Source organism: Mustela erminea, chromosome 3 (assembly GCF_009829155.1).
Source record: "Mustela erminea isolate mMusErm1 chromosome 3, mMusErm1.Pri, whole genome shotgun sequence".
Taxonomy (NCBI): Eukaryota; Metazoa; Chordata; class Mammalia; order Carnivora; family Mustelidae; genus Mustela; species Mustela erminea.
The window spans coordinates 106,842,322-106,867,813 of NC_045616.1; the positions used below are offsets into that span (position 1 = coordinate 106,842,322).

General features: G+C 43.8%; 1 protein-coding gene across 21 annotated transcripts in view; it reads right to left on the bottom strand.

The window, feature by feature from the left end:
• Positions 1 to 25,492, bottom strand: part of TENM2 (teneurin transmembrane protein 2) — a 1,222,850-nt gene that overhangs the window by 67,011 nt on the left and 1,130,347 nt on the right. For all 21 annotated transcript variants that reach the window (XM_032337070.1, XM_032337078.1, XM_032337077.1 and 18 more), the window contains 6 exons: positions 23,313 to 23,523; positions 17,216 to 17,335; positions 13,579 to 13,840; positions 12,528 to 12,795; positions 6,961 to 7,104; positions 6,084 to 6,333 (listed from right to left, as the gene is read on the bottom strand). In XM_032337070.1, coding sequence (XP_032192961.1) covers positions 6,084 to 6,333; positions 6,961 to 7,104; positions 12,528 to 12,795; positions 13,579 to 13,840; positions 17,216 to 17,335; positions 23,313 to 23,523 — 1,255 coding nt within the window. The remainder of the gene's footprint in view (positions 1 to 6,083; positions 6,334 to 6,960; positions 7,105 to 12,527; positions 12,796 to 13,578; positions 13,841 to 17,215; positions 17,336 to 23,312; positions 23,524 to 25,492) is intronic.

The window sequence follows — 25,492 nt, forward strand, 5'->3', positions numbered from 1 at the left end:
AGAAGGGCAGGAGTGGGGAGACCAAGTCACTGAGGGTATAGTCCAAATGATAATATGGATATGAGCTTTGGAGAAAGGCTGAGTCACTGCTATTCCAGCCCAGGGCCATTGGCAGAGAGGGTGCTTAGCAGCCAACAGCCTAAAATAGCAGCACTGAGTCAGTCTATGTAGATCAGCATTGGGGCCTTCCTTACAAGGACAGACCTAAGCTGTGTGTCCATGCCTCAATAATGCAAACCCTTTAGGCAGAGCCTTTGAGGGCAAGGTGGTCTTGGATTCAAGAATCAAGATGGCTTAGCTCTGCACACTGTGTCTCAATGAGTCTTCTAGGAGGTCTTCAGGGCTCTCCAAGCACACTCAGTTCATCATACAGAGCCCTCTTCAGGCTGTGTTGTGATTTATGTGTGTGTGTTTGTCTTCCTCACTTTGTTGTGAATGGGAGCAAGTAAATATGGATACGGCATACTCATCTCCTTGGTGCTGATTCTTAGTAGCGAGCCCTGGAGAAAGTAAGGACTGGGAAAATGGGTTCTTGAGTGAGAGAAGGAAGAAATGAGGCTGCTTCCCTTACTGCTGGGCAGACCATGCCTTGGACATGTTCCAGTGACTCATGTTCTGCTCAGAATCACAAAGCTGCAATCAGTTGAGACTATTGCCTCCTTCCTTTCCAACTATCCCTATGCCATAGAATAGGGTGAAACTGGAGTGGCCCCAGTTTTATGTTTGTTTGAATTCTAAGGAAAGGGAAGCTGGAGGGGATAAATTTAGTTTAGATTTGGGGGAGCATGGTTATGTGACTCATATGGAGTTCTTTCTCTGTCTAGTTAGATTATTGCTAGTCATTATGGTAGAGGAGTGGCTTTCAGATTGTGCAGATTAATCTAGCATTATTAGTGGGAGTGTAATGCCCATGTCACCAAATGGGTGTGGCTTGGCTTACTCTGAGTGGACCCCTAGCTCATTCCATTGATGTTAACGGCCTCCACAACTTGAGAGACATGGAACCAAGGACAAATTCCAACGCAAGGCAGGACACAGGTCTGTGTCTCCTTTAACTCAAGCAGTGGGTCTAGAACATTTGGTGTGGACCAAACACTACTCTAGGCATCAAAGGGCTAAGATGCCAGAGGTGCCTGCTCTATAGAAGCTTACACACTAGCACCCTGAAGACTTACACAGAATATTTCACTATTACCAGGACATCAATGACAAGTTGGCTCATGAGTGTCCACTCAAAAGACTACTCAGATTATTCACTGTACAAAAAAACCTGAAGTGCCCAGAAATACTATGAAAGAAGCTTGATCAAGGTTTTCCCAAATTTTAAACTCTAACAATTTTTACAACATCACCAGTAATCAATTGTGAACATGAAACATTTACTAATTTATCAATTATCTGAAACACATTTTGACTATCATTATCCTAGAGGAAAGACAGAATATTGATCTATTCTTTCTATAGATAATGACAGTATAAAATCATTATCATATTAAAAGATGATCAAAGAGTATGCAGCCAAAAAGTGTAGGAAAATAAATATCATGGAAGTGTACTAGTACTTAATGAATAAAAAAATTTAGGCAACTTGTCTGGACTTTGTGATGTTTGTACTAACTTTCAGTTTTTCAAAATGTGTAATTTGTTTTGGTTTCTTTTCTGATCCTGAGTAATATTCAGTTTCACTCCGAAATTATGTTAAGATTCAGGCTCCATGAAAGCTGGACCCATCTTAGTAAAAAGGCTTTGAAAACAGTGCCAAGAATTGCTCAAAGTTTCATGGGAATATTGTGGTTATTGTTTTTCTGGGGAGGGATGCTGTGTTGTATTTTGTTTCATGACCTTGGTGTTTATACTCTGACCAGACAAGGAAAGCATTTCCTTGGTAACTAGAACTGTCTATTCCTCCCTAACATTCTATACTGGTATCAAGCAGCGTCTCCTGTTGAAATTCTCAGGCAAAGCTTATCTTTGGTGAATGATTCTTCCAACCTCTGCTGCCCTTGCCCTCGTTCCTAGGCTCCCACTTTTTTGTGACTCTTCCCTCTTCAGCACTAACACGTCTGGACTGGACAGTTCCCTTCCCTAAAGCTCTTCTCTGATGCAATGCGGCTGTCGCCCCACTTCAACAGCACTGTCAGAATCTCAGCATGGGGAAGTGTTTAGTTGGGAAGTGGAAGTGATATTTAATATCATAATATAATTTTGAATTTGGAAAATACATTTTTTTAAGAATTTCAAATATCATAGAAAGTGTGAGATTCTTATGGTTTAGTACAAGAGGTCAAGTTAAGAAAAGGGAGAGAGGCACTGTCCCATACCATATAATTTATTGCCTTAAATTGTGATCCAATCCCTAAGATAATCTCAAGTTGAGGAGGAAGGTAAGATTTTCCTAAAACAGAAATTCACTCTAGGATGTCAGTGACTGATAAATTTACTCTATAAGCCTTGGGTTTTCCAAGGATCACCTAGAGAAGGTGTAGTTGTAAGAAAGGAATTAGGCTGCTAAGAGTGGATAACAGGTTTTTTGGGAAAGTGGATGTTGAAAATGTCTTGAATGCCAATGGAACTGAAACATACAAGTGATAACCATTTTACCTAAGAAGGCAGCTCTTTTTAACATTAGAAGTTTTCCAAGTGTGTAGAACTCTGCCCCTGTATGTTTTGGATAGGCAAAAGGAGGAGGAATAGAGAAGGATAGTGAAGGAACCATGGGAACATTTATATACAATTCTGATTCAGAGGCTCAGCTCTGGGGTATGTAAGTGAGATTGGAAGGGCACCGACTTCTGAAACGAAATCATTCAGCTGCCAACTCACAATGGAGAAAAGACATAAGCAAGACAGTTCTCTTTCCCCTCCTCCCTCCCTCTGCTGGTTACTGTTTTGAAGAGAGGGGATTGACAGCCCTTTGTTTTCTGGTACGTAGTGGGAAGAAAAGAAAAATCAAACCAGTGTTCTTGTAAAAGCTTAACTTTTAATCATCTCTGGATACTTGACTGATGAAAGCAAGAATAAGTCCAGAGGTGGTTAAAAAGTTTAAAAGTCAAACCAAACCAAACCACACATCTGTTGAGGAAAATTGGCAGTTACACTCCCTCTAGCTTGATGTCACCATGTGGGTGAAGCGTGGCTTGTTCTGAGAGGGCCTTTAGCTCCTATCATTAAAGTTGTGGCCTCTACAACTTGAGAGACCTGGAATCAGGGAGAAAGTCCAACAAAAGGCAGGACACTGGTCCGTGTCTCCTTTAACTCAAGCAATGTGTCGTGAGCCCCCGGTGTGGACCAGGCAGGGCCCTAGGTATCAAGGGGCAAAGTGCCAAAGGCATTTGCGCTCTAGAAGTGCAAACACTAGGGCCCTGAAGACTTGCATGGAAATAACTGAAAAACAAGGCAGTAAAGAGAGTCAGTTTTGGTGGAAAACTAGAGTTGAAGTGACCCAGAGGAAGGTGAGAATTATTTTTGCAAGGGTGGTCAGGCTTTATGGAAGACAGGAACCTTCAAAATGAGCTTTAAAGATGGACACAATGAGGCAGATTAGATAGAGAAAGTATTTAGAGTGAGTAGCATGAGTAGTTTGGAGCCGGGGATGTAGTGGGCAAGTGCTGGTTTGGCTGATCACCTAGAGCCACAACAAAGAAATAAGCGTGAAATGTGGACAAATTGCCAGATTAAAAAAAAAAAAGCCAGATTAAAAAAAAAAAACCAAAAATGCATCCCTCATGGGAAAGCAGAATGCTACCTTCACCCCCTTCCCTGCCTCCTTCCCTGGCTCTCCACTGCCTATGGGAATCCTGAAGAGAGGACTCTCCTAGGATAAAAAGGGAAATAAATGTTTTGGGAAGGAGACCTAGCTGGGGAGCTCTAGGAAATGTGGTTCATCTGATTATCAATTTGACAGCTTGAGGATTTTCTAGCCTTTTCTATTTTATCTCTTTCCTCCTCTCATTGTTCATCTTTTGGTTATTATACCTTCCTAGTCCACCCCATGGCCTCCCCTTGTTTCCATGGTGGGTCATTGGTTCTTCTAGAACAGTGAGTCTGAATTGTCTCTCCCTGCCTGGTGCCCATCTGTGACCCTCACCTGGGTGCCCTTTGAGCCTGTTTCATCCCCTTCTAGACCTGTAGAGCGCAGCATATGCTTGGCTAACATCATGCTCAGTAAATGCCCACTGGATCTCTGAGGCTGTAACCTTCTTGAGGTAGAGTTGGGGTTTTCTCCTCTCTCTCTCTTTCTCCTTTAATCCCTCCCAGTGGTTGGCACAGTTGCAGCTCCCAGGAATACTCAGCGGCACTTGATGATCCTCCAGTCACTTATCTTTCTCCTAGAAGGGGCCACCAAAAGGCAGGTGCAAACCTGCTACTTCCCCTAAGTCCTTCACGTGGTAGCTGAAGCTACTTCAGAAGGCACCACCACCTACTCAGTTGCCCAGGTCAAAATCCTAGTCATCACCCTTGATTCTTCTTTTTTTTTCTTTCCTCTATTTTATTCCACCTGATCCATCAACAATTCCCATCACATTTACTTTGAAAATATCTCCCAGTTGGAACACTCCCTTATCTCCCCTGCTACCCACCACTATCACCCAAATCCTGGTTAACTGTTACACTTCCCTGTGGCCTTCTGTGCCTCCACACTTGCACCCTACAGTCCATTCATTAACACAATGACCAAAATAATCTTTAAAAAAGGAAAATTATGTCATGTCAACTCTACTCCACTTCAACATCTAATAGCCATGCATTGTAATGAGAATATAATTTACACTTGTCAACAAGGTCGTAAGATGCTGAAGCATTAGTCCCCTTCTGACCTTTCTGACCTCCTCAGAGACACTTTCTCCTGACCTCACTACCCTCCAGGCCATATTGGACTTACATCAGTCTCTTAAATAAATCAGATTATTTGTTTATATCAGGGCTTTTGCACAACTTACTCTCTGCCTGAAATACTTTTTCCCAGATCTTCGCATGGCTGACTTCATCATTCAGGTCCCATCTCAAATGTCACATAGTATGAAATGTTTCTCTGACTACTCTGTCTCATATAGCTTCCTTAACCCTCCCAATCCCTAACATAGCCCTAGTTTTTACCCTGTTAGGTTTCTCTTAATGCATCATTATTATTATTTTTAATTTGTCCACATGATTTGAAGTTCCCTATCAGACCACAAATACAACAACTAGGGCTTTGCTTATTCCCAACTGTCCCCTCCTCCCTTGGCAGATAGTCTTGATACATATTACACATTCACCAAGAATTTTATCCCTTATTTATAGACTTCATTTCTTCTCCAGTTACAGAACTAGGTTTGAGGGCCTGGAGTCAACTTTCCCAGGAAGAGAGTTTACAAGAACTTTTGCCCAGCACAGAGGAGTCTGGACTTCACATGTAGTAGCAAGCAATGACCAGGAGGACTCTATCAGGTGTGGCCAGAAGTTACCTAGCAAGGCCTATGCAGCAATTCTAAGTCATATCCTAGTGAATGTGCAAAGAACCAGAGAATTTATAGAAAGATAGTGCAGAGAGACACTCAATATAAACATGTGAATTAGTCAATGAACATTTGTGGTTCTCAAACCCTGATGTACCTCACCAGCTTCTACAGAGCTTGTCAAGGATAAAAGATGCCTTGGCTCTTCTCTAAACTTACTCAATCAGTGCTTCTGGGGTGGGCTCCAGCAGTCTATAGTTTTAAGAAGCATCACTTCTGAAACCACTAAAGCAGACCCATATCTTGAAGTTCTGGTTCTTTCTCTGGGATGTGTCAGATTCTTGTGTGGAGGTTTTACAAAACACAGCTACTCAGGTCCCATCTCAAGCACCATGACCTAAAGCTTTCACCCTTGTTTTTAAGTCAGGTGTTAACAATTGTATCAAATACGTGGGTTGTGTTTCATAGATTCAAAAAGCAATTTCCCAACCCTTATTTGATTCTGCACCTAGGTTTCAAAGCTCAGCCCATTATGTAGAATATATATTTTCTGGAGAATCCCCAATGTAATCATCATTTACCCAGTGAAGCTCTGTAGCAATGGGAGCAAAAGAGCAAAGGAAGGTTTTCTGTGTGGCCACTTACCGTAACTCCAAAATGCTGGTCACGTTTCGGGAGGGAAAGATGCGCCGGATGTAATTGAAATCTCCAACGAAGAGGCTCCCATCAATTCCAACAGCCAGAGCTACTGGGGCCAGCAGCTTGTTGCCTTCGGCAAGGCCGTTGCAACTGGGACAGGAAATGCTTCGGCGGCGGCCATTGCCCATGATGCTGGTGATGATGGCAGGCTGCTGTGTCAGGAACTGGTTCTCCCCAGTGCCCTTGTGTAGGATTCCTTGGGGAAAGGAATTGGGGATGGTTACTGCAGCCTTCGCAGGAGGATACTTCTATCGGCTTATGGAGGGCAAGGGGCAGTGTTAGAAGAGAAACAGTAGGAAATTTTGACCTGTGAGGAACTCCTTTATTACCTCATGATGCTGAGAGAGCTGTAATGGGGCACTGACCCCTAAGGTGAAGATATAATTTGTAGGGGTAACTGAAGAAGAATTGTGAAGTACACTAAGGCAGATGGTTGGGGAAATACAGCCCAACATTCTTTGACAGTTAAAAGGAGAAGATGGAGGGGTGTGTGGTGTCGCTCAGTCGGTTAAGCATCTTAGGCTTTGTTTTGGCTCAGGTCGTGATCTCAGCATTGTGAGATTGAGTCCCACGTTGGGCTCCCCACTCAGTGCAAAGTTTGCTTGAGATTCTCTTTCTTTCCCTCTCCCTCTGCTTGCATGTGCTCTCTCTCTCAAATAAATAAATCTTAAAAAAACTTAAAGGAGAAGGTGGAAAAACCTATGAGTATTTTGGACATTTGATGAAAAATGCTGAGGGAAGAGGACAGTCTACACTTGAATGTCAAGGCTGCAGGGAAGGTTCTGGAGGAGCTGTATTTGGGAAAGAAAATGAGCCCACATACCACTTTTAACGTTGAGAATGTGATGCTTGTCCAGAGACCAGCCACCGAGGTTGGAAGGGTCCAGCTCGAATCCTTGAAGGAGGGCGGTCCTTTTCTCCCACAGAATTAGACTGGGGCAGGTCTCATACTCAAACCCAACAGACACTGAAAGATAAAAGTGGGTGGGGCAGAGTGGAGAAAAGAGTTTCCTTGATTACTCCGGAGCTTTCCAGCTGGAATGAGAAACACATGTTCATGGTAATTCGGATTCCTTTCCAGAAACTCACTCAAGGAGGCGGGTTGATTGCTTTTCTCCTTGTGATTCCACACAATATTAAATTCAGATTTCAAGCTGAACTCAGCCTTGAAACTTTATACAGTAGTACTCTGTGGGGATAGAAAGACTTTTCCAATGAACAGCTGGCTTTCAAAAATGACCCTAGTGACGTAGAAGGAGAAGCATCATTTAAAAATGAAATATAACTCTCCTTTAGAGATGGACAGGAGACTGTTTCTCTCAGGCTGCTGTTCATGGCATGCATTTATTACACTCGGTGTTATTTATTTTAGCTCCCGAGGAGGAAGGCCTATGGAAGCAGAGTGCCTCATTTATAAGGAGACTCTGGAGGCAACAGCTTGTGTAAGGTAAGGCTCTCTATATGATCACTTAGGATTCCAGAGAGTGCCAGGCAAGGCAGGCACGGGGACAAAGCCTGCCAATTATGTGACAAATCAGTAGGGAACAGCATCCAAAGACTGTAAAAATCTTGCATTTGCCACATGGACAAATGGGAGAGGGATGTGGGAGATGAAGAACTTCAGTTCTAACTTGGTTCCTGCTCACACTTCTCGTGGCTCTGTTTTCCCCACGTGTTACATGGAGCAAGTGAAGCCTCAGTTTCTCCGAGAGATGTGGTAAGGATAAATGAGACAAAATGCCAAGATGCCACACATTTTTAAATGCAACATTGCTTCAGAAATACGAGGTGCTGTTATTACTTGTATTCCTACTACATTACATTCTTAACTATGTGTGCCACCTCTCGGGATTTTCCACGGCTTCTTTTAGATCCTGAAGTATAGGAGCATTGATATGAATGGAAGATACGTTTTAGTAAACAACAACAACAACAACCCACATATATTTCCTAACTTGTCCTGTGAAAATTCTAAGAAACAACAATCAACCCAGAAGCAAAGAGAATTGCTGGTGTCTGGCTTGTGGCCTTGAAATATTGTTTCTCATTAAAAGGAAATCAGGCAGGGCTCCTTGACGAAATGGCTGGAGCAAGAAACGTGTAAGATGAGACTAGGCCATTTTATTATACCAGAGAGCAAGGAAGAAATAAAAATCTACTCGAGTTATGTCAAAAGAATCTGGGAGTCAGTCTGAAGAGTGCCCCACTGACCGAAAATGGGACCATTCAACCATTAGTAGGGATAATAACTTCATTGGGTTGAAACATATTAGATACATTTTATTCTATGAGTTCATAATGATACTAGAAAATTAATTTGCTACCATTAGAGGATATTAGAGGACCAATTTATTATACTGAAAATAGTAAATAAAGGGAAACAATTGAGCATTTGTCTCTTCTTTCTTATTTGAACTATACCTCATATAACCAAGTAGCTAATGAGAAAATATCTCTATATAAAAGTATTCCCACTATTAAATGGAAAAGCAATGACAAAATTAAAATATGACTTTGCAATTCCTAATGACCTAATGGATCTAGGCAATGAGTATCAGTGGCCACCAAAGTCACAGAAGGAAAAACAAGAAGACCTTAGATGCCTCCTGGTGGAAGATGACAGTACCTATCCAGCTGTCCTGCTTAATAGAAAGATCAGAAAATAAGAAACCTGGGAATAAATTTAACCAAAGAGGTGAAGGACCTATATGCTGAAAACTACAAGATGTTGATGGAAGAAATCGAAGAAGATACAAATAAATGGAAAGGTATTCTGTGTTCATGGATTAGAATGATTACCATCATTAAGATGTCCACACTACCCAAAACAATCTATGGACTCAATGTGATCGTTAACAAAATTCTAATGGTATAATACTGAAACACAAAAATGAACAACAATCTTAAAATGCGTATGAAACTGCAAAAGACCCCAAGTAGCCAAAGCGATCTTGGGAAGGAACAAAGCTAGAAGCATTACATATCCTAATTTGAAACTGTATCACAAAGCTATTGTAGTCAAAACAGTATGGGATGGGCATAGAGACAGACACACAGATCAGTAGCATGAAATAAATGGTCCAGAAATAAACCCACACATATATGGTCAATTAATTTATAACAAAGGAGGCAAGAATATACCATGCGGAAAAGACAGTCCCCTTAATAAATGGTGTTGGGAAAACTAGACAGCCACATGAAAAAGAATGAAACTGGACCACTATTCTACATCATACACAAAAATTAATGCAAAATGGATTAAAGACTTGAAACCATAAAACTCCTAGAAGAAAACATAGCTGGTCTTGAAATCTTGACGTCGGTCTTACAGATGATTTTTTGATTTGACACCCAAAGCAAAAAAAGTAAGTGGGACTGTATCAAGCTAAAAATCTTGTATGCAACAAAGGAAACCATCAACAAAATGAAAAGACAACCTACTGAATGGGGAAAAATAGTTGCAAATCCTGTGTCTGATAAGGGGTTAATATCTAAAACATATAAAGAACTCGTATAACTTGGTATGAAAAGGCAAACAACCCAAGTAAAAAATGGGCAGACTATCTGAATAGACACTTTCCCAAAGAAGACATACAGAAGGCCAACAGCTTCATGAAAAGATGCTCAACATCACTCATCATCAGGAAAACGCAAATCAAAACCACAATGAGATACCACTTCACACCTGTTAGAATCCCTACTATCAAAAGACAAGAAATTACAAGTACTGGAAGAGATGTGGACTAAAGGGAAGCCTCATGCACTGTTGGTGAGAATGTAAATTGAATGCAGCCACTACAGAACACAGTATAGAGGTTCCTAAAAAAAAAAAAAATTACAAATAGAATTACCATATGACCCAGAAATTCCACTTTAGGTATCCTTCCAAAGAAAATGAAAATGCAAACTCAAAAAGCACCTGTACCCCATGTTCATTGCAGCATCACTTACAATAGCCAAGATATGGAAACAATCTAATTGTCCATTAATGGCTGAATGGATAAGGAAGGGGTGTGTGTGTGTGTGTGTGTGTGTGTGTGTGTGTGTGTGTGTAATATTATTCAGCCATAAAAACCCTGAAATTTTGCCATTTGCAACAACATGGATGGACCTTGAAGGCATTATATTAAGTGAATAAGTTAGAGAAGGAAAACTACTGTATGATTTCATGCCTAGGTAGAGTCTTTAAAAAAATAAAACAGAGTTACAGAGAGAGATTGTCTTGTTGCTAGAGGCAGGGTGTGGGAGGTGAGAGAAGTGGGTGAAGGGAGTTAAAAGTAAAAACTTCCAGTTATAAAATAAACAAGTCTTGGGAAACAATGTATGGCATAGCAACTATAGTTAATGATACTGTATTGCATATGCTAAGTTGCTAAGTGGTAGGTCTTAAGAGTTCTCATCACAAGAAAAAATATTTATAAGTATTGTGTGATGGATGTTAAGAGACTTGCTGTGATCACTGCACAATATATGTAAATATGGAATGTTTTATACCTGAAACTAATGTAATGTTGGATATCAATCATGCCTCAATAAAAAAATAAAGTTGATCTAGATTAAAAAAACAAAAACAAAAACAAAAACCCTCAAATCTGAACCTTAGAAAGCCTCAAGATTCCACTCTCACCTCAGTTTACAAGAGATCTAGAACAAAGCAATATTTTAAGCAGACACAGGGACACAATCAGAAAACAAACTAGACTATAGAAATTCTACAGGCAAACAATGCAGTTGATGTAAAATAAAATATAGAACTTAAAAAAAAAGGAGCTGGACATGAAAGGGAAAACCATAGCTTAAAAAAATTTAAGAGAAATCAAAATTGCAAAAGGTGAGTCTTATTTGGATTCTGGTTAAAACAAAGCACTAATATTTTATGATATTCATAAGAAAAACAAAATATTAAATAATGGGCTATTTGAAGATATTAAGAAATAAGTATTTTAAAAATTGTGATAACCATTGGCATTTTTTTGAAGAGTTTTTTAGAGATACATGGTGAAATATTATGGATAAAATGATGCGATATCGGAGACTCAGAAAAATATCAGGAGCAGGGAGGGAGGTGGATGAAAGAATGGAAAAGCCAGTATCCATCATGACTTGATAATGCCAGAAGCTAGATGCACGGGGATGCACTATAATATTCCAACTACTTTTTGATGTTGGGTATTATTTTGATATTGGTAAAGACTGGTATAGGATTTGATGGGTCACTTTATATTAAGTGGCACTAGTTACTTCAGTCACGTATTACCATCTTTATTAAGAAGTACCTGAACTTGCCCATGAACCAGACCACTAGAGCCATCTCCTGAGCAAGTGTAACCTGCTAGATAGGAGGATTTAGGCAACTCCTTCACCCTCTCCGTCCTGTCTTATTGGCACAATGGGGTAAGGAGAGTGCCTCCTTGATAAGATTATTGAGAGTTTACTGGGGATAAAGTATTTAGCGTGGTGCTCTGCACAAAGGGAGTGTCTCATAAATACTGGCTGCCGATGACAGTGAGAATTTCCAAGTTTGCTGGCTTCTTATTTTGGTAACTTATTATAATTCTTGGAAATTGCAAGCCTAGTGGTGAAGAAAATATAGGATTCTGGATTTTAATTAATCCCACACAGCTTTCTACAAGTAGGAAAAGATACTGGGTCGGTTGGTATTCATCCACAGCTCACAAGTCTTCAGAGACTGATAACCAACAGACTCTTTTCTTATGGTGGTCTTTCATCAGTGGGCCATCGTGCAATTCCCTTGAAGGCACAGGCTGAAACACAGCATGTGACTTTCACATCCCCTCCAGCTCTGTTTTCTGATTCTCATGGTGCGTTCTGAGCCATTTGCAAGTGCTCTCTGGAACATGATCTAGCCCCTGTTCTGCCTCTTTTCCCTATCTCGAATGTTCTCCTGTCCATACATTCTACCCACACTGGCCTTCTCTTTATCCTTCAAACACACCTAGCTCTTCTTGCCTTTCTTCCCCAGAAAAAGAATGCTCTGTCCCTGATTTTCACATGGCTCCTTCTTGTCATTCAAGACAAGAAGGTGCCAAGACAAGCACGTGCCCCTGCTGAAGTGTCACCTGCCGAGGAGACTTCCCTGAATGCCCCCCACCCCCACAGTTACTCTTGCCTCCCAGCAAATATCACTGATTTTTACTTCAGTATTAGCCCGAATCACTGCTTGATATTTTCTTGTCCCGTCTGTGGTTATTATGTTGATCCCTCAGTAGTGCAGAAGGTCCACGAAATAGGACTCTTGTCTTCCTCACTGATTACTGCATTCCTCTCGACTAGGATAGTGCCAGTAGAACTCCTGGTAGGAACTGGATATAGATCAAATTAATGCATGACTAAACCCAAGAGTCAACAGGAGTTGAAACCAAAACATACCAACAGCATCAGAGAGTCCATATACCCTTTGGCCGTAGGCATCTGTCTTATCCCAAATGAAGGTGTAGGCCAGGTTGGGAGAGGCCTGGAATGACTTCTGGAAGAGGTGGCCCTCTACAGCTACCATCAGGTGAACCTTGATAAGGTTCAGGGGCACCGTGGACTGGGTCATGGTGATCTTCAACAGAGACTTATAGCCCGCGGTCCTGGAGCTCAGGTAGCGAAGCTTCACATTGGAACCAGGGAGCTCAATTTCTTCATGAAGAACCTGGGGAGGAGATACTGCAACCAATGAGTTCTGGGCAAGTGGGCCGCTTGCAAACCCGAGGTTGCCTCTCTGTTGCTCTGCTCACCATAGCGTCATGCCTTACGTGGGGGGCAAGAACCACTTCCCACGACTGAGAGAGAGAAACAAACAAAAACAAAAACAAAAACATCCAAACTTTATCCTACACCATGGAGTGAAGGGGCTGAGGTTATGATTTTTGGATTAATAATTATTCCTGGTCACTGTTGTGTTTCTTTTTAGAAACCACACTGTTGGCAAAAGATGTAAATAAGAACAGCAGGCTTTATTGCTAGCTGCATGTAAGGAGGCCACAAGAGGCTGTAATTATATGAACCTGCAACTTCCAGTGACAATTGGTATAAAGCAACAGGGAGGCAATAATGTAATATGCCCTCTGTCCTAACACTGATGTAGATCGTTAAAGTGCCTCTTATCATGTATCTCTGTGACTAACAGGAATAAAAAGCAATTTGCAGGTGGGTTGCACATATGTATATTGTTTTTATTTTATTAACAGCTCCGGTGACTGCCAAAGCCTTGAACGACTATCTGAAAACATCTGGAATATCCAGGAGAGAATCAGTTTTCTCTCCAGTGACCATGAATCCTATTGTGTTCCTATTTTTTTTTTTTTTTATCCCTCCCCCTTAATATTAGTCTCTGGCCCCCCCTAGAGTGTGAGATGAGTTGAGGGGAAGCTGACCAGCCGGTCTGGGTGAGGGCAGTACGGAAGAGTCCGACCCTCGTACCCGCCATTCCTACCTGGGTCTCCGGCACGATGGGATTCTGCCCCGGGGAAGCACTGAAGAAGGTGGACAGCGGGGAGGAGATGATGATAGGATCCGGTCGGACAAAGCCACTGAGGTCACAGCTGGGGATGGAGTTCTCCTCGGTCTTCATGACCAGGGTGTCCATGGCGTAAAAGCTATTCCACGGCAGCCACACGGTGCGCTCCTGGCTCATGAACGGGGCTCGCTCGAAGTGCAGGGTCAAGGATGCACCCCCGTTGGCGATCAGGTCAAACCTGGACAGGGGGGAAGCGGGCTCAACTGAGCGGGCTGCATTTACCTTCAGAGGAGGCAGGGGCTCTGAACTCCGGCCCTGAGGGCAGTGCATAAGAGCACGCAGAAGAGGAACGTGAGCTTTGGAGGCAGATGGGCCGAGTTAGAACCCAATCTCTGCCACTTCCTAGTTGTGCAGCTGTGGGCACGTTACCAACCCTCTCTGAGCTCCTTTCTGCATCTGTGAATTGGGAAAAATTATACCAACTTCCCAGAAGGGCTGAGAGAATGACATGCGAGGAGTGTGGAGCGCGGGTCAGCACACGAGGCACCCCCGAGCTAAATCCAACCTGCCACCTGTTTTGGCAAACGGAACTTTTATTGGAGTACAGCCACGCCGATTTGTTTACTTATCCTCTCCAGCTGATTTCGTGCTACAGAGGCAGAGCTGAGTAGTTGTAACAAAAACCATATGGCATGCAAAGCCTAAAATATTTACTATCTGGCCCTTTACAGAAAAGTTTCCTCTGCCCCTGATGTAAAGCGCTTAGCATTGTGCTGGGCTAACACAAGTGTTCCATAAATAGTGGAGTTATAAAGATCACTGCTAAGTCATGGGAGAGCCTCATGAAAGCTTTCGTCTCATCTACCCGGACTATTATGAAATATATATTTGATTCACGGAGCATTACCGTTGGAGAGACAACTGACATATGACGTTAGTTTCAGGTGTGGTATAACATAATGATTTGAAATGTTGCATATATTACAAAATGGTGGCCACAAAAAGTCCAGTTAACATCTATCTACGCGTAGTTACAAATTTTTTTGTGATGCAAACCTTTACCATTTCTTCTCTCAGCAACTTTCAATATGCATACAGTGTTATTAATTATAGTCCCCATGCTGAATATTACATCTCCAGGATTTTACTTATTTTCTAGTTTGGAGTTTATACCTTTTGAACCCTTCATCCAACTTGCCTAGTTTCTGATATTTTTGATAATTGTTCTTAAACCTTATTCTGGTTTGTTCCTCAAGAGCTGGACAAAGGTGTATTCCTAGTAAAGTAAAACAAAGGTAGTTCTTTCCCAATTAACAGAAAAGGAGAAGGCTGATGGAGAGAAGTCTCTCAGTTTTATGTTTCTTTTCCTCCACCAGGATCTCAACTCTTCAAGGATGAAGGATGGTGGGGCTTTCTTGCTCACTTCAGAATTCCCAGCAATTAACAGACTTGCTGGATCATAATAAAAACAGTGAAAATATACAGCGCTGCTGGCTTCACCCATTTTGGGTAAAACTTTTGGTGGGTTTCGTTTGTTCGTTTGTTTAATTTTAGTTGTTTACTTCTGTTTTTGCTTGTTTATTTTTGGTGTTTTAAAAAAATTTATTTATTTATTTGACAGAGAGAGAGAGAGAGATCACAAGTAGGCAGAGAGGTAGGCAGGGGGATGGGGAAGCAGGCTCCCCGTCGAGCAGAGAGCCCGATGCGGGGCTAGATCCCAGGACCCCGAGATCATGACCTCAGCTGAAGGCAGAGGCTTAACCCACTGAGTCACCCAGGCGCCCCACTTTTGGTGTTTTTTTTAATAGACATAAAATGCATGGGTGAGGAGCACAGGAATACTAAGGTAAATATCTGAGCATAGGATATTTGTTTGTCTATTTAATTTTGGGTGTGCACACTGCTGGGGATGGTGCTGTACAGGACACAGGAGAGAGTCAAATGTCTTGATATGATGGAACCAAATCATCGATATCTGTGGCACACATTACTACACAACAGATTGTGTGATTCCTCAGAGCCTTCACAAATATATCCTGTTATTTCCAAGGCTTTGCAAACGGAACAGGCTGAAGAATCACCAGTCCTGGAGGTTGGATAGATGATATGGGAAGTGGGTTTGGGCTGTAATTAGTCAGGAAGCAGCTGAGGGGGATGGGGCAGCATAAGGTAGGGGCAGGCAGCAGGCCAAGGACTTAGAAATGTCCTCTGCATTGCCATCAGACTGCAGGGTAAGAACACTGGCTTCTAAGAATGAACAAGACCTGGGATAGTTCTGCACACTACACATCACAGTCAGTCCTAGTGCGTTGAAACAATTAGATTTGGCTGTAGAAGTGTATGAGTGAGGGGGCACCAGGGTGGTGTAGTTGGTTAAGCATCCAACTCTTGGTTTCAGCTCAGGTCGTGATCTCAGGGCTCTGGGATCAAGCCCGATGTCGGGCTCCACGCTCAGTAGGGAGTCTGCTTGGGATTCTTTCTTCCTTCTTCCCCTGCCCCTCCCCCACCCACCTCTCTCTCCCTCCCATTAAATAAATAAATAAATCTTTTAAAAAAAAAAAAGAAATGCATGAGGGAGCTATCAGAAGCTTTGTGAATATTGGGATTTTGGTGGAAATCATCAGATGTCTTCTTGGAGTTTCAGAGATGAGGATGTGAGGATAGGGTTAATGGGCTTGTCAATTTGGAAACAACCTGCAAGGCTACCTTAGGACATTAGAGAGTAAGCCCAGACTCTTCAAGGCAAGAAAAGGCAAGGCTGTACTTCTTACCCACATGCTACATCCATGATTTTCCAGACTCCTGTTTTATAGAAAAAAGTCTTACATCACATTTACAGTAACTGTTTTCACTTTCATTTGGAATACAAGGCAATAGTTTGTGGTTTTTTTTTTTTTTTTTTTTTTTTAAATCTCAGGGTGGGTGGGTGATTTCCTCATCCCATAGATTTCTTTTCTTCTTCTTCTTCTTTAAATTTCAACTCCATGCCCAGTGGATTAAGGAAATAACATAGCTTTCATCTTGGTGGGGGCTGCACGGGTGCATGTTTCCAATCAGAAGATAATAGGAAAAGGTTGCCGTCTTCACGCAGCAGGGTGACGGCTAAATGTATTTAATTAGACTTCTCTGATTACATCCCACCCCCTCAAAACAGGCACGAAAACAACACAGCTCCTAAAGCCACAGATGAGAGCAGAAGGGGTTCACCACAGGACACTATGTCATGTGGATCCTTGTCACCCTGCACTGCCTTTGATTTAAAATAGGAGTGAGTTTCCAAACGCCGCTTTGCCTTTTTCTTTTTAGAATAGGCCCTCCCCCCGCTCCAGCTCCAACACATGCACAGACACAGAAAAGCACTTATATGACATGGAAGAAAGGAAAATGATGGTTATCGGCAGCCCCAGATAGCCTGTCCCTTCTCTCTGTTTTTAATTTTGGATACCATGCCATAAAGCAACAAACGTATTTGGGGGGGATCCTCACTGGGGCTCTGGCCTGATGGACATCCCAGTCCACAAGGGGAAGCCACGTGGTTCCAAGGCAGTAGCCCCATCTGCCTCTTTGCTTGCCCCCTCAGCCCTGAGTAGGTAGGGCTCACGGAGATACTTACGTGCCATCTTGGCGGGTAATGGTGTAGCCGTACTTTGGGTATTTGACAAAAGACACGTTCACTCCAACCAGAGGAGTCCCATCTGTAGTTACCACTTGTCCTCGTATGAGAGAAACCAAGCTGAGAGAAAAAGAAACATACGACTTGAGCCACACAGAGGTGAATAAGGAGACCAGGGGGCGTGTCAAGTTTTCCTCCCACGTTGCTGCTGTCCCCACCCATCCTCCTTTGGTCACTAGGCTTTCAACATTTATTTCTGGATTCACATGATCACACCTCATGGGGAGGTCTTCATGCTTGCTTTCCGTGAGGAGCAGAACTGGTGACATGTTGGAATGAAATCCCCGGACAGCCTTCCCATTCACTTAGATGGGCAAAGGGGTCTCCGGTGCACAGTCCCTCGGCCTTTGGCCTTGCTGCATTTCCTGACATCATTTGGCTTTTGTTTGGCCCGAGCTTCAGGCTGCCCCTCATAACTCATGCTTGTGCCTTAGTCTGGCACAGAGAGTATTACACGCGGGTGAGAGCTTCCCCATCTGGCTACTCATTTCCTTTTTCGGCTTTGGGGAAAGGCAATGTTACTCTTCTTCTCCAGGCTGGGATGTCAGAGGGAAGAGAGGGAAGCACACAGAGGTTTTTCTTTCTTTTTTTTTTTTTAAATGAAGCTGGGACATCTACATACATTGTGTTTTGTTGCCCCCTAAGAGCAAAATTTCTTTCAATCCATGAGAGCCTGAGGAAAAGAGAATATGGGAGATATATTTTTTCTGGATTCTATCTTGGATTCTGGATTCCACATAACTCTCTTTCTGTTTGTATAAAATTCCTGCTATTTGATGGGGCAGGGGTTGAAATCCCACACAACCTTTTCCCCACTGTCAGCAAAAGCTCTCCTCTCTCCAGATCATAGTAACTAGAACTTTCTTGAGGATGCCAGTATCCAACGAACAACTTCTGCAAAATCCCATAAAGCAACAGAGATAGGACGAGAGTCTTCTCAAACACCACAGGAGGAGAAGGCACTTGCCTCCTCTTACCTAAATTTTCTGATTTCACAGAAACGGGCTAATGAGAACTTCCGTTTTTGCATTTAGCTCCCAGCCCACCAAGCAGGTCTACAGCTGTTTTTGTGAGCCTTCAAGCCACTGGGCATTTGGAAGAGGCAGAGGGTACTCAGGTTTCCAGGCTCCTGGACAGAATCCCAATTTCTAGGCTAGGTAATCAAACTGACCTGTTCTTTGCCAGAATCTTGTCCAAGTCTGCTTGATTTTTGGAATGCACTTACTTCTGCCATCTCAGGTGACCCCAGAACTGGAGGGGTGCTTTCTCCAGGCACCTCTCTTTTTATTAGCAATACCCCCAACTGTTCAACTCCAACCCTTTGATGATCTCGGGAGGGCTTAGACTGTTCCACTGACAGCTCTAATTGTCTGCTACCGTCAGCCTAACAAATGCATCCCATTTTTAGCTGGTTCCAACTATAATGCTAGAGTCTTTTGAAAGTGGAAAACTAAATTATGAAAATAATTCTTTTGTTCAATTCCATTTCCTTATCTTAGTGCAGACTAAGATTTCTTTCATGCCTTCCAAGACACTATTTTAAAATCGATGTGTGTTGATGACCACAAGGTACAAAGCATTTGTGATGAGAAAACAAAATTGGGAGTATGCCCCGCAGTGGGTTTTTTTTCTCCCCTCCTTTTTTATACCACTGTTATTTCTTTTAAATCATTCCTATAGCAAGAAATTTTGTACAGCGTCCCAGGAATAAAAGAGGCCTGGTTGCCTAGGCTTCCCACCCTCTATTTTCCTAATTCTTCATTGTTGCTGGCTTCATATCGTTTCTAGGAAGACAATTCACAGAAAAGACTCAGCTAAGACATGCTATCAGTTCATTTCTATTTATGATTATTGATGTGTAACAATTATCACATTATCTAGATAGTGAGATCTGCTCTATAAATTATAGTGGTGGAGTCAAGGCATTTTAGTGATTTTTGTATGCCATTATTTCGGGGAAATGCCTTCTTAGAAGTCTTGAATTAACTTCTTTTTTACTCCTCGCTTTCTCCCTCATTTTTCTGTCAGAGGATAATGCACTAAAATTCTCATGCTTGGTGAACTTCAACCTGTCTTGGAGTAACATTTTGTATTTCTGAATTATGTATCTACGTCAGTATGTTGGAATGTGGGCTCACGTGGGTGGTGGTGTCTACGGCGACTTTCAAAGCTCCAGAGATGCTTTCTCTAAAGCAAGCCTCTTCCTCCCAGATCTCTGGGGCTGGTCTAGTCCACCAGATATTCTGGAGTCCCTGCCTCCTCTCCTGAATCTTGGCTGCCTCAAGGTGCCTTCTGGAAATGGCAACTTGGATAAGAAGGAGAAGACTGAATTTTAAGGGACAAAAAGGAGAGTATCAGGAAATGACTGGATTTAGGGTGGGAAAAATGAAACGTTAACAGGAAGCTGAACAGAGCAGGGACCTTTGAGTTGCATTTACTGTACAAGCAAATTGCATGCAAGTCCTCCTGGAATGCTCCCAGCCTGGTGCTAGGGCCACTCGTGACTCATTGGCAACAGGAATTATGTTCATTATTAAAGGGAAACATACCTGTAGAATCCCTGTCCCAGAACTAGGATTCTAGAAAGCAAATGCTTCTCTGATCAAATATTTGTGGTTTTTTTAATTTTTGAGGGGTTCTTGTATTAAATAATACAACTGTGCAAGTATATTCTGTAATATTCTAATTTTATCAGTCAAGAAAATGAAGTTTATGAGGTTAAATAACTTGCCTAATGTGGCACAGGCGAGGGGGTGTCAGGGCTGAACTAGGAGACGGCTGAGATTATTTTTTCTTTTCTGTTTTACTTTTAGGAAAGCAACAACAGGTGAGAGGCTAAAGTTGCTGGCCCAAAGTGACCATGTTAAGAGCCCTCATATACAAACTGCTGCCAGGAATTGGGGCTGCACACCTTCCCAGAGAGTTCTTAGGGGCTGTGGAATTAATCAGCTGTACCATTACCACCTCCCCATCCCACCAGACTGTCCCAAGGGGGAGGAGCAGAGTCTAAGTCATGGCCTGATGCTGTTTCCTCCCCAAGGTCTACTGGGAGGGGCACCAAGAGAATCATTTAAAAAGCTAGGGGCTCCCGTGGGAGGTGAAGTCTGGTATTTCCATTACGGGCTGGAAGCCTGCTTGAGCAGCATACTTCCCGAGTTGCTGCTGGGCCTCCCCAGAACTGAGTGAGGATAAGAGATATAAGAGAAGGATGGCACAAGGAGGAAGGTAAGAGGGCTGAGGAGGCCAGGAGCACCCCGTTCAACTTCAAGTTTCCTAGAGGTTTCCTGAAAGAGGACCCAGCCAGCAACTCTTCTTTCCTGGTGGGAAGGAGTCCCGAAATGAGACAGACAACCCCAAGAAGACCTCATACCTGCAGTCACTGTTGACATCTGGACCCAGACCCACCAAGAGAGAGATCTGTGAGATGCAGGCAGGCCGTAAGAAGACCCTTGCCTCTCTCCCCAAGAAGACCTCATATCTGCAGACACTGTTGACATCTGGACCCAGACCCACCAAGAGAGAGATCTGTGAGATGCAGGCAGGCCGTAAGAAGACCCTTGCCTCTCTCCCCAAGAAGACCTCATATCTGCAGACACTGTTGACATCTGGACCCAGACCCACCAAGAGAGACATCTGTGAGATGCAGGCAGACCGTAAGAAGACCCTTGCCTCTCTCCCCAAGAAGACCTCATATCTGCAGACACTGTTGATATCTGGACCCAGACCCACCCACCAAGAGAGACATCTGTGAGATGCAGGCAGGCCATAAGAAGACCCTTGCCTCTCTCCCCAAGAAGACCTCATATCTGCAGACACTGTTGACATCTGGACCCAGACCCACCAAGAGAGACATCTGTGAGATGCAGGCAGGCCATAAGAAGACCCTTGCCTCTCTCCCCAAGAAGACCTCATATCTGCAGACACTGTTGATATCTGGACCCAGACCCACCCACCAAGAGAGACATCTGTGAGATGCAGGCAGGCCATAAGAAGACCCTTGCCTCTCTCCCCAAGAAGACCTCATATCTGCAGACACTGTTGACATCTGGACCCAGACCCACCAAGAGAGACATCTGTGAGATGCAGGCAGGCCATAAGAAGACCCTTGCCTCTCTCCCCAAGAAGACCTCATATCTGCAGACACTGTTGACATCTGGACCCAGACCCACCAAGAGAGACATCTGTGAGATGCAGGCAGGCCATAAGAAGACCCTTGCCTCTCTCCCCAAGAAGACCTCATATCTGCAGACACTGTTGACATCTGGACCCAGACCCACCAAGAGAGACATCTGTGAGATGCAGGCAGGCCGTAAGAAGACCCTTGCCTCTCTCCCCAAGAAGACCTCATATCTGCAGACACTGTTGACATCTGGACCCAGACCCACCAAGAGAGACATCTGTGAGATGCAGGCAGGCCATAAGAAGACCCTTGCCTCTCTCCCCAAGAAGACCTCATATCTGCAGACACTGTTGACATCTGGACCCAGACCCACCAAGAGAGACATCTGTGAGATGCAGGCAGGCCATAAGAAGACCCTTGCCTCTCTCCCCAAGAAGACCTCATATCTGCAGACACTGTTGACATCTGGACCCAGACCCACCAAGAGAGAGATCTGTGAGATGCAGGCAGGCCATAAGAAGACCCTTGCCTCTCTCCCCAAGAAGACCTCATATCTGCAGACACTGTTGACATCTGGACCCAGACCCACCAAGAGAGACATCTGTGAGATGCAGGCAGGCCATAAGAAGACCCTTGCCTCTCTCCCCAAGAAGACCTCATATCTGCAGACACTGTTGACATCTGGACCCAGACCCACCAAGAGAGACATCTGTGAGATGCAGGCAGGCCATAAGAAGACCCTTGCCTCTCTCCCCAAGAAGACCTCATATCTGCAGACACTGTTGACATCTGGACCCAGACCCACCAAGAGAGACATCTGTTAGATGCAGGCAGGCCATAAGAAGACCCTTGCCTCTCTCCCCAAGAAGACCTCATATCTGCAGACACTGTTGACATCTGGACCCAGACCCACCAAGAGAGACATCTGTGAGATGCAGGCAGGCCGTAAGAAGACCCTTGCCTCTCTCCCCAAGAAGACCTCATATCTGCAGACACTGTTGACATCTGGACCCAGACCCACCAAGAGAGAGATCTGTGAGATGCAGGCAGGCCGTAAGAAGACCCTTGCCTCTCTCCCCAAGAAGACCTCATATCTGCAGACACTGTTGACATCTGGACCCAGACCCACCAAGAGAGAGATCTGTGAGATGCAGGCAGGCCGTAAGAAGACCCTTGCCTCTGTGTCCTTCCTCTCCCCCTCAGAATCATGACCAGTACCTTGGAGCGGATGGGACGCCTCAAAGCCAACTCCTCCCTCATTCTCCTCTCCAGGGATACAGTTCTAACTTGGAACGGAGGGGCCAAGCTGACTGTAAAAGAAACCCAGAATTTTCCCCAGAACTGCTTCAAATTAGCTACTGAGAGCAAAAGTAAATTTAAGAGAAACCCCATCATTTTGGAAAGAAAGGTAAAATGCCCCAGCACGACATCTTGCCCAAAGCAGGTCAATAGCAGGTATAATTGATAGGGTTGCTGGGAGGATGGGAAACAGTCTACATAAAGGCTCTGGCTTATGAGAGGTGCTCAATAAATTCTAATTAATGCTATTCAGCTAATAGCTGCTTTCAAAAATACTCTGTTGAATGAAGTATTTCAGGGGTGATCAGACAAAAGGTACTATCAGAGGTATTTTATAAAGAGATAAAATAATAACAATGATATAATAAAATAACAGATCAGAAAAATGATCTCAAAACCAGACCATCCATAGACGTGTCCAGCAGCTTCTGGGGTGAAGGTGGCCAACTTCCACAGACAGGAAAGGGCCCTCTGTGAACCAGAGAGAGGAGTTGCCCTCATGGGGTAGTTTCTAGGCCAACGGGGCCCGCAGAAAAACCAGGAGCACTTCCTTCCTCCTGCTCTGCCAGGAAGGAGACCAGCCACCTCCGCAGCCTGTATGGACGGAAGGGTGCCCACCTGCTGTTGAAGGGGTTGTCTCCAGGGATGATGTGGGTGCTGTCTTTGCCTGCCAAGAGCTTGATGCGGTCGTAGAAGGACTTCACGGCAGGCGAGTCTGTCTGGCTCTGCTGAATGATGTCCAGGGGGTCCCGGGACCCTCGGCAGAGCAGGCTGTTCTGACAGGCTGACTGCAGGCAGCAGTCAGGGTCCAGGCAATCCACCAGGCCATCTGGAAGGACAGAGGCAGGGCCACGGTCAGGGCATTTCATGGTAAAACGCTGCGGAGAGATGCTCGCACCTTTGTCAGAAGAGCGTCAGCCCCTCCCAAGGGTTTGAAATGGCAGAAGTCGCACAAACGGGCCTAGTTTAATTCGAGCACACATGCAGAGAAAAGCGAGGACCGAGAGGTGGATGAATGATTACCCCCAGACAGTAGCTGAGTGTGCCTCTCTCTGTATTAGACTTTTCTAGGATTTCGACGTTTTTCGGTCATGAGCAAGTATTATTTGAGTGGTTGGAAACAAAAACAAGCATTTTGCTTTTGAACAGCACAGCACAAACAATTATCCATAGCTGGTTCTTGGGGGCCTTTGCTAATGCGCGTACCAATCATCGAAAGTCTTGCTTGAATGGTGAAAATGTTCCATGCCTGTTCCCCCTCAGACAGGGAGTGTAGTGCTGACCAGTTTGACAGCTGGGTGGGGGGAGTTCTACATTTTCTGGGAAATGCAGAGAAACGGCTTTAGTTGGAGTGCCCGGAAATTAAGCTATCGGTTCACCTAATCCCTGCTCTGTGTATCCCTGAATTTGAGCTTGTCAGAGAATGGTTCCACAACAAAATCCCATGGGGAGAATCAAGGGTCTACCCCAGAGCTTCCCAGAGAGAGCTTCCAGAAGCAGGTCCTGGCACCTGCCTTTTATACAGGCTTCTCAGTTGATTTTAATGCACAGTAAGTTACAGAAACCCTTGAGAATGCCAACTTCCTTGTGCTAGGGTTATCTCTGTGTGCTTGCCTTCCTGTTTGGAAAATGAGCTCTTTGAAGAGAATAACACTTATTCATTTCTATATTCATATCTTACTCAGTGCCAACCACAGAACTGGGTACTCAACAAATGTTTGTTGAATGAATAAATGAATGTTTCCCTTTCTTCATCTGTGTGTTAAGGCTGAGCATGGGAATGTTTTGGGCAGTCTTTGCTCCTTGGAATTCCCTATTAGAACGGATTCGTTGGCCAACACTTATTCACTCTGCTGGGCACTGACTGAACATGCAGTAGAGAGAAAGTCTTGGAGAATAATTTGCTTGCATCTCCCAGATTTGATAGCAAGGTACTTTGGGGCCATAATTAACATTGTAGGAACATGTACTCAAACCCTGGGCTGTGGCTTGACAAACATGTGTACTGGAGTACTGAATCAGAGGCCTGCCTGCGTGTTTTAAATTTACTACAATGTAATTTTTTGGCATTACTCTTTCCGTTTGGTTCTGCTAATGAAATTGAAATATGTAATTTCACCAAAGTTCCACTGTAATTTAGCAATTAATGTACAATTATTTTAATGCATTACTTTCTTTTTAGCAAACAAACAAATTAGGAGGTTGTGTGTTTTGCTTGGCTTTAAATTACTAAAACTAGCCTCTCATTTTCCACATGGGCAAATGTTGCTTCTGTGCCTCGTAATGCATTTAGATTTACGGAATTTCCTAGAAACGCAGGCACAGGAGGGTGAGCAGGCACACACACTTTAAATTTAGAGACTTTCCAAGTCAGGGCTCTGAATACCTCTGCCTGATGGGCTGGATGAATCGGGTTCTCCCCAGAGGCCCACAAATCTCAGACCCAAGAAACAAGGCCAGAGAATTGTATCTCGGCAGCGGGATGATGCTGGGGCACGGTCTCAGATCTGTGTTCAGATTGTAGAGTGGATCCCAGAGCCCTTCTCAGAGTAAGAAAAAGACAAGAAAAAACCTGCACATAGCATGCTGCCTTTAACATCTCCTTCCGAGGACCGCCTTCACCCAGAAAGACGGGATCCACGGTGGAAGGCCTGCTTTGGATTTAAAATCATCCCACTGTGCTCTGTTGGCCGGTGCTCCTTTCAGCAGAGGCAGGAACTTCTCAGGTGAGAAGAGACACATTGTTGTTATAGCACTACAGATTTCTTTAAGGCCGCTGGCCTCTTCCCATTAGAAGT